Genomic DNA, 15,705 nt, shown 5'->3' on the forward strand with positions numbered 1-15,705 from the left:
GGATTCACCTCCTAAGAGTCCGGGAGCCAAACCATGAGAGTCGAATTTTTTCACGACTCTACCAAGAGAAACCTTACACCAAAATGTAGGTTTCTTTCCTGCAATTCTACCTATATAGAATGCAAGAAGATGGAGGACTTTGCTTACCCCAAATATTAAAGATGGGGAGCCTCCTTCAAGATTGAAATAGCCCAAATAGGTTGGACATTAGGATAATGCATCATTGATTTACGCTCAAATTTACTTTAAAACTGTTTTGGAAATAACTTTTCATACCCAAAATGTATGTATGGACTCAGGATTCATGCATGATTGAGTCTATTTCCGTTAGTGAGTACAGTTATAGTGCACAATGTAAACCAACTCATTACGCTACATTTTTTTTTTTTTTTTTTGGTGTTTAGAGAGCCACAAGGATGGATGATAATAATCGATCCCAGAATCAACTGGAATCGGTAGGGAGAAGCTCAAACCACATGAATTATCCCTTACTCTCTCAACGCATTATGCTACATACACACGCCACTTATGCACTAATGATTTCGGAGCATGAATCCAACTATTTATTGCTAACTATTTGAAGGACAGTACTTTGATTCAATTTGAGTCTTGTTCGAGTATACTATATTAGATCGATCATGATATATAAAATGACCTTCATTTTCAGTGTTGATGAAATATTTCCCTTAATGACCCTAATCTATATTAAGCTACATTATATACAACAGCGTATATTATAAAGCTGGCAATGAAATAATATATGTAGCAAAATTGCTATTAATGGTCCATAATGTTGGTACATATAATTGTTGGATCCATCATTATAATCGATTAAATTCAGCAACTAAATTGGAGTACTAATTAATTTTTTCATGAATTAGATTTCCATCATATATCTTATGTCCAAAACAAACAATTATCACTTAGTTTGTGAAGACAACACTTTCAAGATGCTAAGGCAAGCAGTAAACACCGTTGCCTCAACTACTTGACTAATCAGTCACGATGAAGAGCGTAGGGTTCTAGTATATACTTCATACATTTTACTACACCACAAATATTTGTATTTAATGTGTTTGTAATTAATTATAATTTGTACTAGTTTAATGAATTAGGAAATATAGTCACATTTTATAAATAGAAGTAGAACGTGCTAATATTATTAGTCTTGTCTTTCACTTAAGTCTTGCTCTGTTCACCTTATAACTTTTAAACATTGATTTCAATAAAAATAAGTTCATATCAATGTTATTAATTCAGGTTAGATATGTTCAAAAAAACAAAAAAGAAAAAAAAAATCAGATCACATAAAATGTGGTTAGAACTATCTAAGTATAATGCCCTTTTAAGATATGTTTAACAAGTTAAATTAATTTAACTAAATTCAGATAAATTCAATTCACCCGATTTTCAATAATCTAAATTAAATAATGAACTTAATGTAACCTATGTGAACTTATCAAAAACCTTATCAGAACTTACTTGAAAGATAAAATAAATTTGAATAGCTCTTATCAACCCGTATATCTTAAACTTACTAGGAAATTTTGTGAAAAACTACCTATTATAATCCAGAATTTGCGAGAAACTACCTATTAAAAAAAATGTTGTAATTGACTACCTAATTTTCGAAAAATGTTGTAATTTACTACCTTACGCCGGATTATGAAGGAGTTTGACCAAAGTTCTCCGGTGTTGACTTGGTCACGTGATCATCATGTGACACTTAATGACCCTTTTCTTTCACCAAGTGTCACGTGACCAAGTCAACGCCGGAGAATTTTGGTCAAACTCATTCATAATCCGGCGTAAAGGTAGTAAATTACAACATTTTTAAAAAATTAGGTAGGCAATTACAACATTTTTTTTAATAGGTAGTTTCTCGCAAATTATGGATTATAATAGGTAGTTTTTCACAAAATTTCCAACTTACTATATGTAGAAAGATGAATTATTGAACATAGCCTAATTTTATAAGTTCACGTGCACTTGAAAATAAAATTAAGTAAATAGAATGTAGCTTAGTTAGTTGTGATCATATTAAAAATAAGTGGCCTATTAATCAAGGATATTCAGGTTGGTTATGGTTAATCCGATCTAGTGACCATCTCTACCTGGGCCGACTCGCTAATAATGCACTTATCAACCCCGGTTGACTTCTCTTGTGAGAGAGCAGTGGGAAGTGTTGAGGAGTTGTTTGCCGACCATAGTTTCAGTCACTTGAATTTGTTGATGTTACTATTTTGTACGAGTACCATCACTATTTAGCATGAGATATATATTTACATTTTAACTCACGTACATAATATTTCTACTCCGTTACAAAATAGTACTAATAGCTTCCAACTAAAAGGTGACATTTTATTGGAGATTTAATTTCAGTGTACTATATAGTGTCAGTTTTTGAAAATGACATAATTTAGCCAATGTACAAGAAGCTTAACTAACTATGTGGACATTTATAAGTGCTTTTGCCAGAAAATTTATTAAAAAAAAATCAGATGAATAATGATGAGTTGTCATTGAGATCCAATATGATGTAAGCTAGGGGCCATTGGCCATAGTAAAAATTTATTAATTTTTTTCCTTCCAAATTTATGTAAGAAACAATTTACAGTATTTTAAGAGTAATTTTTAGGAAAATGCATGCATGTCCTCATGTGTTAGTTTTCGTAAGAAATAAGATTCCTCTAAAAAAAAGTAAAAATAATTTAAAGAAACTTTTTTCGAGTTATTATCAATAATTTAAATAAATAAATAAATGGAGTCACAAAATTATTATGATGTTGTGTTGATCCAAAATATGGATAAGAAGTTTTATATAAAATAAAGTATAATCCATTCATATTGATTTTAGTGTCTTCTTGAGTCGTAATAACTCAATTAGCTTCATATCTGATTAAAATATTTAATTAGGTATTTGATGATCATATCATAACCCTCACGAATTTTTGCTTGGTCGGAGACTTAATTTTCATCTAGTGAGTCAAGCCTTATTTAGTATTATATAGTGATTTGATTATGTGGTCATATTGTTTAGGTAACACGATCGATACATTACGTAGTATATGCAAAGTGCATGAGTTGTACTACTCCGATCTAATAATAAGAAAAGAAGAATTCATCTCATCTCATCACTCTAAATAATTTAAGAGAAATTGTGGCCTACACATTCATCTCACAACTGTCACAAGAAAATCCACCTTTTAGTTATTCCTATTCCAAGTTCTTTAATAGCAATGTAATAAAAGAATTGAGCGCTTTAAAAAGTTCACATATATGCAATGAAATGAACCTTGAAAGAAAGAAACCTAATAATAAGTCTCACATATAATTGCTAAGAATAATGCTTAATTAAAGTGCCTAAACAGGCTAAACTTATTAGGTAAATAGGTACTACTTAGGGGTCTGTTCACATTTACTGAACTCAGCTGAATTGAACTGAATATTTTTATGAGAGAAGAAAATTATAAACTGAACTGGATTAAACTGAATTGAAATTAAGTTGAAGTGAACAGACCCTAATATTTAAGAGTGCCAAAAATGGGGTTGAATGAAGTAGTGCTCCAAAATGGGGTGAATTGGTTTAAGCAAAATGAAAAGGTGGGAGACAAGAGTAATTTTTAGCTTCCTTAGCTAATAATTATAATTAGAGTGACATTAAATTAAATGACTAACGGCTAGCACCTTAAGACTCAATAAAGATTATTTATTCCCTCACTCGTAATACATCCGGCTTCAACATCTGGCGATCCACCTCACGTTCTTTTAAGGATAATCTTCATTAAAACAGTTGTTGTTTGGTGGTTAATGTTGTAATGTTCGGAGTAATAATTAATCTTGATTAGAGTTAATGAGTTAGCACTTATTGGTTTTAATGCTCTACATCTAGATCAATGATTCGTGAATTTCAAAGAAGAGTCTAAATAATCACCTCATTATTATTACTACTTAAAGGACAGACCAAACATTTTTAGAAACATAGAACATGTTTCCCAAAAGCCTTTCCATAGTTATACATAAGTAGAGATTTTAATTGTGCAAAAGAGAAAGAGTGCGTGGTTAAATAGCAACTATGTAGATTCAATTTTCCAAATTTGTCTGCTCTAAATTTTCATCCATAATAATTCTTCATTTTCTACAAGTAGATGGATGTTCGTTAATTATTTATTAATTAAACATCTTTCGATATTGTAAATATTAGGGTTATAACATATATAAGACATGTAATTAATATGGTATACTCGAGATCTTATATGATCTTTTTATTTTTCTAATAATATTTTTAAATAGCAACTTTTTAAAAAAATGAGATTCTAAAGTGAAATCAGAGAAAGTACTTTAAAGTTCGATTCTAGAACAACAATCTTATGGATAAACATGTAAAATTTTGTTGTATGACTTGTATCATTGGAATAAATTAGGGAATCTTAAAAAATTGTACAATTTATTTGGTCTTAAAGTCTGTCTTTTCTAAGTGTCGATTTCTTACTTAAAAAAAGTGTCGATTTCTATATTGACCCTTAATAAGCTATTTATCGGAAAAAAAAAAGAAGTAGAACATATTGTACTTTGTTAATTTCGTGTACATTCATCTTTATAAAGTTGATTGTTTAGTCCTTTTACGAAACTTTTTATTATTTGCAAGTTCCTCTAACAAGAAAATTATTAAGGAAAGCATGGTAGTGATTTAAACATTTTGTCAACTATGTTATAGCTGCATATATATATGCCCCCTAGTTGTCTATTTCTTTGAACAAAAGTTTACTATTGTGCAATGGCCAATTTATTGGCCAAATCATCGGAAAAAGGGTACAAGCTAATTAAATTGTTGCTAATCTTAGCAACAAAAGTCATAAACAATTAATTTTGTTCGAAATATACCAATAACATGGACATGTTACTTTCCAAATAAGTGATGATCATATACAGCCCATCTTCAGATCATATGTTCATAATCTATTGAGTATTGAGAATAAAGTATTGTTAATCATTAAAGTAAAGTACTTTTACTATAAATACATAAATGGTTACAATATATGCAATCATAGGGATATGTTATGTATGTTCACCAATATTAACTAATACGGAGTATAATCTTAGAACAGGTATACACATGAATGAAATTCGCTAGTATTTAACAATTTTCTTTATAATGCAATATATATTTACAAATTAATGCAAGATTAAAACAAGCCTATATTATTGCAATCATGGAAAAACAAATGAACACAAGTATATTAGATATATATTGAAAAAAACTCCAAAAATTAATTAAGACATGCTAAAAAAAGGTTAAGTAATTAGTGTCCAAAGAATCTCCACTTGAACAAGCCAATACAAACTTACATAAACTTAACACATGGACCACACTTTGACACACACAAACTACAAAGTACTACAAGCAAAATCAAACCCATTGATATAAAAGTAGTACATAATATTAGTGATAATGTTATATTCGAAGTTACCTTTATTTTGGTCACAATAATTTTGGTATATATGTAAATGCAATATCACAATTATGTACTATTACATCAATGGCTTTGAAGAAAGTTAGTAAGAAAATAACCAAATAAAAGTATAACAGCATTAAAATGACAAGATTGTAACACTTATTTATGTCCACAATTTGCTATATACCTATAATTGACCACCTTTATCATTTAATATTTCATGCAATTTTATTTGTTTCTCCCTTTTTTTTTTTATTATTAATTTATTAATTTTCTTCTTCATTTCTCTAGCCCCCCTTTTTGCTACGAAGTTGTTGGCATTGTTAGTACACTATACAACTATGTAGGTGGTAGAGAAGAAGGCCATTTAATAAGTCTCCCATACTTTTGATATTACTATTTCTTATATTTTTCATCTATAAAATCCCACTTAGCTCATAGTGTTACTCCACACTTCAACACTATATTTTTATACAATATAGTTTTTATACATTACTACATATTTATACTAGATAGTTTTTATATACATTATTCCAAAGTGAGTAACTTAACTAGCTTAGCCATGCATTGTGGTGTTTCATTCTCTAGGGTTATGTCCTTGAATGCTATGTTGTGCATTGCAACATTTTTTTTAACCTTGGTTTCAACTCATGTTGAAGCTCAAAGAGCTTTTTTCGTGTTTGGCGATTCACTAGTCGATAATGGCAACAACAACTACTTGGTCACTAGTGCTAGGGCCGATAGGCCACCGTATGGGATCGATTCTCCGAATGGACCGACCGGCCGGTTCTCCAATGGCCTCAACATCCCGGATCTCATTTGTAAGTCATCACTTAGCTAAAAGAGTACAAGTACTATATAGAAACTATCGTTATAAGACTTCTAAAGTAGCATTGCATTGCATGTATAGGCTTTTTCAGGGGTCCCCCCAACAATTTTAAAGGTCTTTTTGAGAAAATAAATAATTGAAACATCTTTTTCTAAGTAGAAAATTCTGAATTTGTTTGTAATGGATATCTTCCCAACGTAGATTTGCAATCATTATACCCTTGTATAATAACTATATAATATCTAAAAATAATAATAAAAAAAAATATTGTTGTAAATTTTGTTGATGTTACTCAAGAAAAAATAGTGCCCATCATACAAATTCAATTCATAGCATGAGCTTTAATATCCATTTAACAATGCAATATAATTTTTAGTTTTATTTTTGAGCATGGACATACAAATGTATAAACTATTTATCAAGCTAGGCTTATTGAATTGCTTTAAATCAATTATATGGAGTAATTATACATAAAATGACAATTATTTTCTTGAAAAAAATTACATAAAAAAAATGTTACTTTATATTTTTTTGTTTTTTTTTATTTTATTTTATTTCTTGACTAAATTTGCTCATTCCTTCTTTTTTCACTCCTTTGGATGTAATCAATGCATCAATACGGTGTTAAATAATGATGATTTGGTACTTAGTATTAAGGTTATAAGTCTAATGCTTTAAATATATAGGGAAAATATGTCATATATTTTTTATTATTATTATAACTACAACATTTTATAATCATCATCAAGTATATAAACTTTTTTTTTATCTTGTTTAAAAGTAGCATCTTACATTCTTTCGTATCATACGTACAATGTATGTATATCATATGACCTTATTACAACTTTTTTTGATAATTCATGACCTAATTAAATAAAGAAAAGTAGGAGCTAGTATTTATGATTATTAAAAAAAAAATGCTTTATTGACTTAAACGTGGTTGATGGAATTGCATTAGGTGAGCAAATTGGAACAGAGCCACTACTACCCATCTTGAGCCCTGAGCTCACCGGAGAAAGACTTCTGGTTGGCGCGAACTTTGCTTCTGCCGGAGTTGGGGTTCTTAATGACACTGGGATCCAATTCGTAAGTTTAAATCCTTTAATTGGATATACTATATGACTACGAAACAAACTTTTCTCATTCCATATTATTCGTCTATTATAAACATCAATGCCCTATCATTGTCAAATGTAAATAATACTCCGTAACTAATACACTAGCATTTTCAAAACACTGAAAAATATACACCGTTAATTAATTAATAAAGTACTAACCGAAGAGTGCGTGACGTGTTTTAGTGGTCTAATTAACATGCTTAACAAAATATTTGCTCTCTATAATTATAGTACAAATGTACAATATTACATTTCTCTCAATGTGTCCAAATTATATGTCTCGCTATTTATTGATAGACAATAATCTTCATTTTTAGTTTTAGTTTTAGGGATCATGTGCATGTGGTGTACGTATAATAATATCAGTATACGTAACTTTCATGCATTACTTTCTTTGCTGCTTCTTTTTTTAGCTAGCTATTTAATAGGGACATTATGGCAATTTACGTTCATCTCACCAGCAAAAAATAGACTAATATAATATGTATATAAATACCAAAATTGCATTTATTAAATGGATCTATCCTAATAAAGTTGTGCAATAATAATTTTGGTGATATATCCTAGCTAGTTGTAGAATAGCTCAAATTCTTTTCCAATTTTCTATTTATCACGGCTATAGGTAGCACTAGAAAGTGACGGCCTCGCTCCCCTAGAAGGATTTTTTTGTAAAATGAACCAATCATATACGTGACTTATTATTTCGAGACATGAAGAATAATTTAGTAATCACGTTATTCTAATTTCTTACTTTCTATATTAATTGTTTTAGATTAGCTTTTGACCTCGTAACAAAATTGACATCATGGTGATGAGATTTCGACTCATCAACCAATCCCTTTGTTGATCACTCGCTCAATCTCAAAACACGTCAATTTCATATCCTATTTCTTAAAATATTGTGTAAATTGACACTTGCCAATATTAATTTAGATAAATAAAATGACATTTTTTGCATATGATTAGACAATTATTGATAATTAATATTCTTTATTCTAAATTGGGAATGCTATAGGTGAATATTATAAGGATAGGCCGTCAATTGGAGTTGTTTGAGCTATACCAACAAAGATTAGCCGGGCTAATTGGAGAAGAACAAGCACAAAGCCGAGTGAATGGAGCTCTTGTGCTAATTACACTTGGTGGCAATGATTTTATCAACAATTACTTCCTCCTTCCAATCACGGCTAGGCGTCTTCAATTCCCCAATCTTGAAGACTATGTTGATTATGTCATCGGGGAGTATAAAGGGGTTTTATCTGTAAGTTTTTATATCATAATAATTGTCCGCTATTCTATATTATTTATTTTATTCATAAGGCAACGAAAAGAAATCTAAATTAAATAATGCACGTGACAATTGTCAATGTATCATTTATGGACGTATGGTAGATTGATAATGTATCATCAAGTGATAACTTTTACTAGGCAATATTTATTGGTATACCGAGATACAAGTAATTTTAGCTAAGTTAATATTATTCTATCAGTAGATCGGCTAAACTTGTGTGTTGACAAATACACAGAGGCTTTATGAGTTGGGAGCAAGGAGAGTATTGGTTACCGGAACTGGACCAATTGGATGTGTCCCTGGTGAGTTAGCCTCACAAGGTAGTCGAAATGGCGAATGTGCCCCTGACCCGCAACGAGCCGGTGCCCTTTTCAACCCAAAGTTAACCCAAATGATTCAAAGCCTAAACAGCGAAATTGGCTCTGATGTTTTCATTGCCTCCAATACCGGTGGAATGTTGAATAATTTCCTTGAAAATCCTCAAGCATTCGGTAAGTTACGTTATCAAATAATGTTATCTATTTGTTTTAGGTTACTAAATTAACCTGATATAAGCATTAAATACACTGTCAACTCGAATATCCAGTTCACTTTTGTATTTTCTATCATAAGAATATTAAAGCATTGTTCTAGTAGGGCTGAAATAATTAAAGGCACATAGGGTTGGTTATGGAAAGACTAATGGCTACGTAGCCTACATTTGATGGGGGTGGTTATAAATAATAAATTCTCTTTTTGGAATTTTGTAGTATAGTATGAAGAACCATCATTTATGAGGGAATATTGGTAAATTTTACTAGTAATAATAACATTCTTTCATATATGCTTGTTCTAATTTTTCTAGAATTAAAATCATATAAACTTGATGTATAATTATATGTAGTTGATATATTACCCATTTAATTAAGTAAAATGATGAGTATGATCACGTATGCTTTTCTATATTATATTAGAAAAAATATTTTATATCATGTAAATTATCCAGTAAATAAATATAACACGCACTTTGAATAATTTTATCATGATTGCTTCATACTGCTTTGATTTTATTGACACGACCTTGATAGATAAGAAACCTTTTTTATCCTCTAATAAATAGCCACCAAAGTTGGTGATTCTACCCCAAATTAAATGCATTAATGAGTAAATTATTTAATTGTGACAGGATTTGAAACATCAAAGGTAGCATGTTGTGGCCAAGGACCCTACAATGGGTTAGGACTATGCACAGTTGCATCAAATGTGTGCCCTGATAGAAATGTCTATGCATTTTGGGATGCATTCCATCCTACTGAAAGGGCTAACCGGTTCATTGTCCAGCAGATGATGATCGGGTCTGTCGACCACATGAGTCCCATGAACCTTAGCACCATCTTGGCTGTTGATGCTGCTAAGAAACCTTAGCTAGCTTAGTGTTGCATTGGTTGCTTAATTGCTAGATTGATAATGTCATTATATTATTACTATTCCTAGCTATATATGTACTTTTGGTGCTATCTATCTTCTTTCAAGTGTAATCATCTATATTTAGGTTGCAAAATTAGTAAACTAAAAGTGGCATGAAAAGTTGTTATATTAGGCATGCATTGTTTGTCGTCCTTCTTTATGGATTGATCGAACTACAATAATGTTGTAATCATTCAACTTTTATTCAATCAAATGTATCAAATTTCGATTCTGAATGAGTTTTGTTACATTATTTATTTTCGTTTATATAATTTCTTTTTTTTTTTTTTTGAATAGATATAATTTCTTTTTAACTTTGTGCAAGTATATTATATTTTTTACACTTAAAGTACTTAAATTAAAACACTTTTCTTACAAAGTACGTATTTGTTTTTAAAATTTGGACCAAAAAATCACAAATATGTTTGTTCATAGAAAAAAAAAATTCTTAATATTAAAAGTGCAACTAAGTTTGGCAGTGTGTTCTATGTCGTATGATAGAAAAAAATAAAATAAAAATTAAAAAATAAAATAAAATAAAATAGTTTTGGACCCATTAAGTGACTTCTACTTATAAAATTTTGTGAGTTATTGCTAAGGTCTAAATCTTATGCGACTAATTAGCATAGAGGTCCTTATTATTAATCATATACAAATATGAACAAACACGATGTACAAATTTTATAAAAGTTTGATCTAGAATGAGCAACTATATATTTGGTTAATCACGAGATTAATGAAAATGAAAGGTCCCTTTCACTATTGGCTTAGAAATTAAGGATCGTTTAAAGGAATTAAGTAGCAATGTGCTTAATTAGGTAAGGTTTAAAGTTAGTTGTAGAAGGGGCCGGGGTGTTTGTTTTATCTATGGTGTGTAGTTTGCTATCAATCAAAAGATTTCAAGGTAACATTACTAAATTAATGACAAACAAGAGTTGGCTCAAGTGGTAAGCTGACTGATGTTGTTTAACGGAGGTTTCGAATTCGAGCCTCATCGAATGCTTACAACTCTTGTTGGGAGACTTATCCACCATAAGGCAGGTGTGCAACTCGAGTCAAATCTGAATGTAATTAGAGCTAAGCTCTGATAAACCGGGTGGGGAAAACTCAAAACTAAATAAACAATGCTAGTTTTCTAAATTAAGAAGATCTAACAAATCCATGCAATTATATCAAATTGTAATTACTAGCAAAAGTAGGGGTACGGTTTGAATATTATTATTAAAATTGAGGTCATCATTGAATGTATAATGATATGTGAGAGTAAGATTTGAATATAAAAGTAAAATTAGGGATGTGATGTCAACGTGGGTTGTTATAAGCATATAATGAGCTTTCGACTTGTAGCAAATTAAACCGCAAGTTTATGTCTAGAGGTGTTTTAGCAATATCCTTGAAAAAAGTGGTTCGAGTGGGAGGGGGCCAAGAAAGATATGATGAAAAAGCTACTCAGATCATACTACGTTTTGACTTACCTAATATAATATCAAATCAACTACAGTATTTTTTATTTTAGGCGGTATTTAAAGCACGCATTAACAAGATAGTCAAAAGTTACTACAACTATTTAATTTAAAACTTTTGGAGAGACTAACACATTAATCAATAACTACTCCTTATGACCTATATGTGTATTGATCTAGCTTGATTGTAAAAGTAACTTGTTCTAGCTCATTAATCACTTATAATGTACAAATTTATAAATGCAATAGTATTAAATATTCCAACTCGAAAATTAAAAGCATGTAGCACAAGATTATCAACACTACAACTTGCTTGGTTGATTGTTGCCATTGCAACAATCTATCATCATATCATACCATAACATTATTTGAATAATGATCTACTAAAAATACTATGTAGGGCTAAACAATTTATGGTAAAGAGCCAAAGAGGGAGAGTAGATCTAGGTATTAAATTGTGCTTGAAGGTTAGTTGTGATGCTATATCATATACTCCATAAAAAAAATTTAGTTTATTTCTTAAAGTAGATCCACCATTAAGATATTCTTGATTATAGTTTTCTTCTTTCATTTTTAATTTATCCTGTTGTCTTTTTAACTTGAACTATGCTATTTTTTGTCAAACAAAATTGTAATCACTCCCCCACCCTTTTTTTTTTTTTTTTTTTTTTTATTAATAAGTATGTATTCATAAGGTGGAGAACAATTTTAGAAAGATGAGAATCTAAGCTATATACAAAAGATAAATTCCTATCAAAGTTAGTTTCTTTAAAACTTATTGATGATAGGTGTACGTGGTAATCCCAACAAAATTATATGTTAATGTTCCTCTTCTTCTCTTCAACTTGGGATTGTTATTCTCAACTCAAATGTGAATTATTATTTTTACACTTCTACATTTACCTAGTACATGAATTATCTGTTTATTTACACGTACGTTTTGCATAAGACGTACATAAAATTAAATATAAACTTTATATCCATGTGAAATGGTCTAGTGGTAGTCTTGGCAGATAAGAAACTCTTTTGTTCTCTAATCAATAGCCACCAAAGAGTTGGTAGCATCACTAAATACATTAATGAGTTATGTACGTTAAATGTGATAGATAGGTTTTTAAACATCAAAAAATCGAATAGCATGTTGCTGTGGGCATTGGGCAAGGACCCTACAATGCTACAAATGGGTTCGTATGCCTTTTGGGACTCATTCCAAATGGACCCTACAAATGGCTAGCTAACATATAGTCAAGTAACTCAAGTACATTGTTGAATGTTGATGTTGAGAATAGTGGAAGTAAAAATACTAGCATACTAGCAATAGAAAAAATTGTACAAACAAATTAAAGGTCATAGACATTAAAAACAATAACAAACGATATTTATCACAAAAAAAAAAAAAAAAAAAAAAAAATTCTTTGCAAACTAATAGGGAAAAAGTCATAGTTTCTCGATACTAACTAATTAATATTTTTACAAAAAAAAAGGGGGGTGAATTGAACTCATGATGAGTCTAATTAATGTCAGATATTAAATTATTAATGTTAAATGTATTGGACTCGCGGTAAGTCCGATCTCACATAAAACGTTCTCATATCTTTAACAACCCTCACCACACCCTTGAATTACAACTCACACCCATCAAGGAGGTAAAGGTGTTTGTAATTTGTCCCTTCTGAGTCGCACCCGCAACCAAAAGATAGTCAAGACGACAGGAGGTTCCATCCCAAAACCATACGACGCGACAACAGGATGAGTAGCCCCTTAGCCTTATACAATATTTAAGACTCTCTTCTTTTTCTTAATATAGAACACTTATATGTGTTATTTGGGAAGTTTATACTTCAACATAAAATCCTACCCTTTCTCCCAATCTCCCACTAATTATCTTTCGCAATTAATTACAAATATGAATTGTAAGTGCCGTAAAATCTATATCAATATAAAAGTTACGCAACTCCACGCCACTCTCGAATCTTGGTTGCGGGTTAGGTCATGATGTGCCTAGTTGGCCATGGTTAGGTCCCGAACTAGCTTAGGTAGCCCAACCCTAGCCTGTGAACCTCTTTTTGCTCACCAGCTTCATTTCTTCACAATCCAAAAACTCAAAATTCACCTCGTGTCTTTGAACTGTACTTACCATGTTGAACTTTTGGGTTAGTTTGTGAACTCTACCTATGGATCAAAACCCTTAATATAATTAACCTTAGCTTGTTCATATTTGAGTTGTTCTACATTGAAAACAATATGAAGAAGGACATGTTCTCTTCAGCTTAATTTCAGTTCAGTTCAGTTCCTAATTTCTTACTTTCATAAACAATTCATTTCAGCTCAATTTAGTTCATTTGAGTTCATTAGATCAGAATAGACCCGAAATAGTTTAATTACAACTCTAGCTTAAAGAGTTAGTGTTGGTGTCATACATAAATAAGGAAATAGCCCTTACTTTTTACATGCAGTCATACAATATTCTTTCATAATGGTGGGTGAAAACCACACATCTAAGCATGGAGCTACCTCTATTACCAATATATTTCATTTTTGAAATGATAACTCCTTTTTCTTGTAAGTGGATTAAATTGAACTCCCCTTATTAGTAGTAGGTTATCCAAGCTCATTTTGCATTCTTTATAAATTTAACATACACAAGTATATGTTATCATCCAACAATTGCTAGTTGATGTTCGGGTTGTTTCATTAATCATATGATCCCTATAAACAACCTAAACGCTAAAACCATCTTTACTATGGATAATACGGAGTATTAGCTTAAACCTAATTAAATTTATTATTGTTTTGAGGTTCTATATTGTCCTAGCTAGTTATTACTCCTTAAAATTAGGTAGAATTAGCCTCAAATACTGATTTTTATTTCTATGCCTAGGTGTATGTACTTTTGGATCTTTGACCTCTATCAAGTGTAATCATGAATTATCAAATGGCTCGAAATGTTGTTTTGTGTTGTAGCCTGCCTTGTAGGTACTTCTTTCATGGGTTAGTCTAAGTAGAATAATAATAAATACTTAATGTTGCAATAAATTGATCAAATGTTTTCAAGAAATTCTATAGAAAAAAATCAAAACACCCCTTAAAAAGAAATTTTCAAATAAAAATTACAGTAACTACTTATTTTAAAAAATGTAATTGTTGAAACTCATTGTAGTCCACTTATGAATGTCCCACATTGGAGAAAGAGGAGAGATGGTTTCACTTTATAAGGTAGAGGAGTACCTCCTACTATTGCCAATTGGTTTTAGTATGGAAGCTCCAAAGCCTAATTTATATATATATATATATATATATATATATATATATATATATATATATATATATATATACATTATTGTACATGCAAGGTTTCTTCAAAAAATAAATTGTATACGCAAGGTCAAAGTTTAGTCAAATCAGACAATCACATTAGATAAAATCAAATCGATCGGCAAAAATAAGGTGAAATAAACAAGCCTTTATTTTCTTTTTTAATAGAAGCAAGACTTAAATCAAATTGAAATATATTAACGTATGGATTTTGCTAACGAGCGCCCCGTAGCGTTAGATAAGGAATATTTATATTGGTTAAAATAGTACTCGTATTTAGTTAGGAAAGCATGACAAAATCATGCTTCATTCAGTGTAATTAATGTTAGTTTTATTTTAATAATTTCACTTTTATTTCTCTTATCTAACGCATCGGGGACGCTCATTAGCTTTTGCTTTAATATATATATATTCTTTGATTATAATTAAGGCCCGTTCAATTCACATATATATATATATATATAAATATATATATATATCAATCAATAATCAATAAATCTATAACTATAATTAAAGTAGAAATCGCTAACATCATTACTGCCTATGTGTCAACTTTTTATTAAAAAATTTCCCTCCTAAACTATAAGTGACATCATCCTCTTTTTTATTTTATTTTTTTTCTTTTTTCCTTTCAAGATAATAACTAAAGCTAATGTTTGGAAAGCTAAATTAATTACACATTTTCATAAACACTTATTTTTCTTTTTACTAAATTGACTAACAACATATTTTTCTTAGAGAAAAATTACGACATAGTTGGTGGTTGGCTTCTTCATTTCTCCTTCTT

General features: G+C 30.2%; 1 protein-coding gene across 1 annotated transcript; it reads left to right on the forward strand.

Moving 5' to 3' along the window:
• Positions 1-5,889: 5,889 nt before the first annotated feature.
• Positions 5,890-10,376, forward strand: LOC110728069 (GDSL esterase/lipase At4g28780-like). Its single transcript, XM_021907686.1, has 5 exons — positions 5,890-6,277; positions 7,244-7,371; positions 8,419-8,664; positions 8,930-9,185; positions 9,860-10,376. The coding sequence occupies exons 1-5, from the start codon at positions 6,019-6,021 to the stop codon at positions 10,096-10,098; spliced, it is 1,128 nt and encodes a 375-aa protein (XP_021763378.1). The 5' UTR covers positions 5,890-6,018; the 3' UTR covers positions 10,099-10,376.
• The last annotated feature ends 5,329 nt before the right edge of the window (positions 10,377-15,705 follow it).

Source organism: Chenopodium quinoa, unplaced genomic scaffold, assembly GCF_001683475.1.
Source record: "Chenopodium quinoa cultivar QQ74 unplaced genomic scaffold, ASM168347v1, whole genome shotgun sequence".
In the NCBI taxonomy this organism is placed as follows: domain Eukaryota; kingdom Viridiplantae; phylum Streptophyta; class Magnoliopsida; order Caryophyllales; family Amaranthaceae; genus Chenopodium; species Chenopodium quinoa.

Excerpts from the sequence above, each read along its gene's own strand:
- LOC110728069 (XM_021907686.1), top strand. The coding sequence starts at position 6,019 with ATGCATTGTGGTGTTTCATTCTCTAGGGTTATGTCCTTGAATGCTATG. Across the intron at positions 7,372-8,418 it reads ATGACACTGGGATCCAATTC|GTGAATATTATAAGGATAGG; the intron begins GTAAGTTTAAAT and ends GGAATGCTATAG. Across the intron at positions 9,186-9,859 it reads TGAAAATCCTCAAGCATTCG|GATTTGAAACATCAAAGGTA; the intron begins GTAAGTTACGTT and ends TAATTGTGACAG.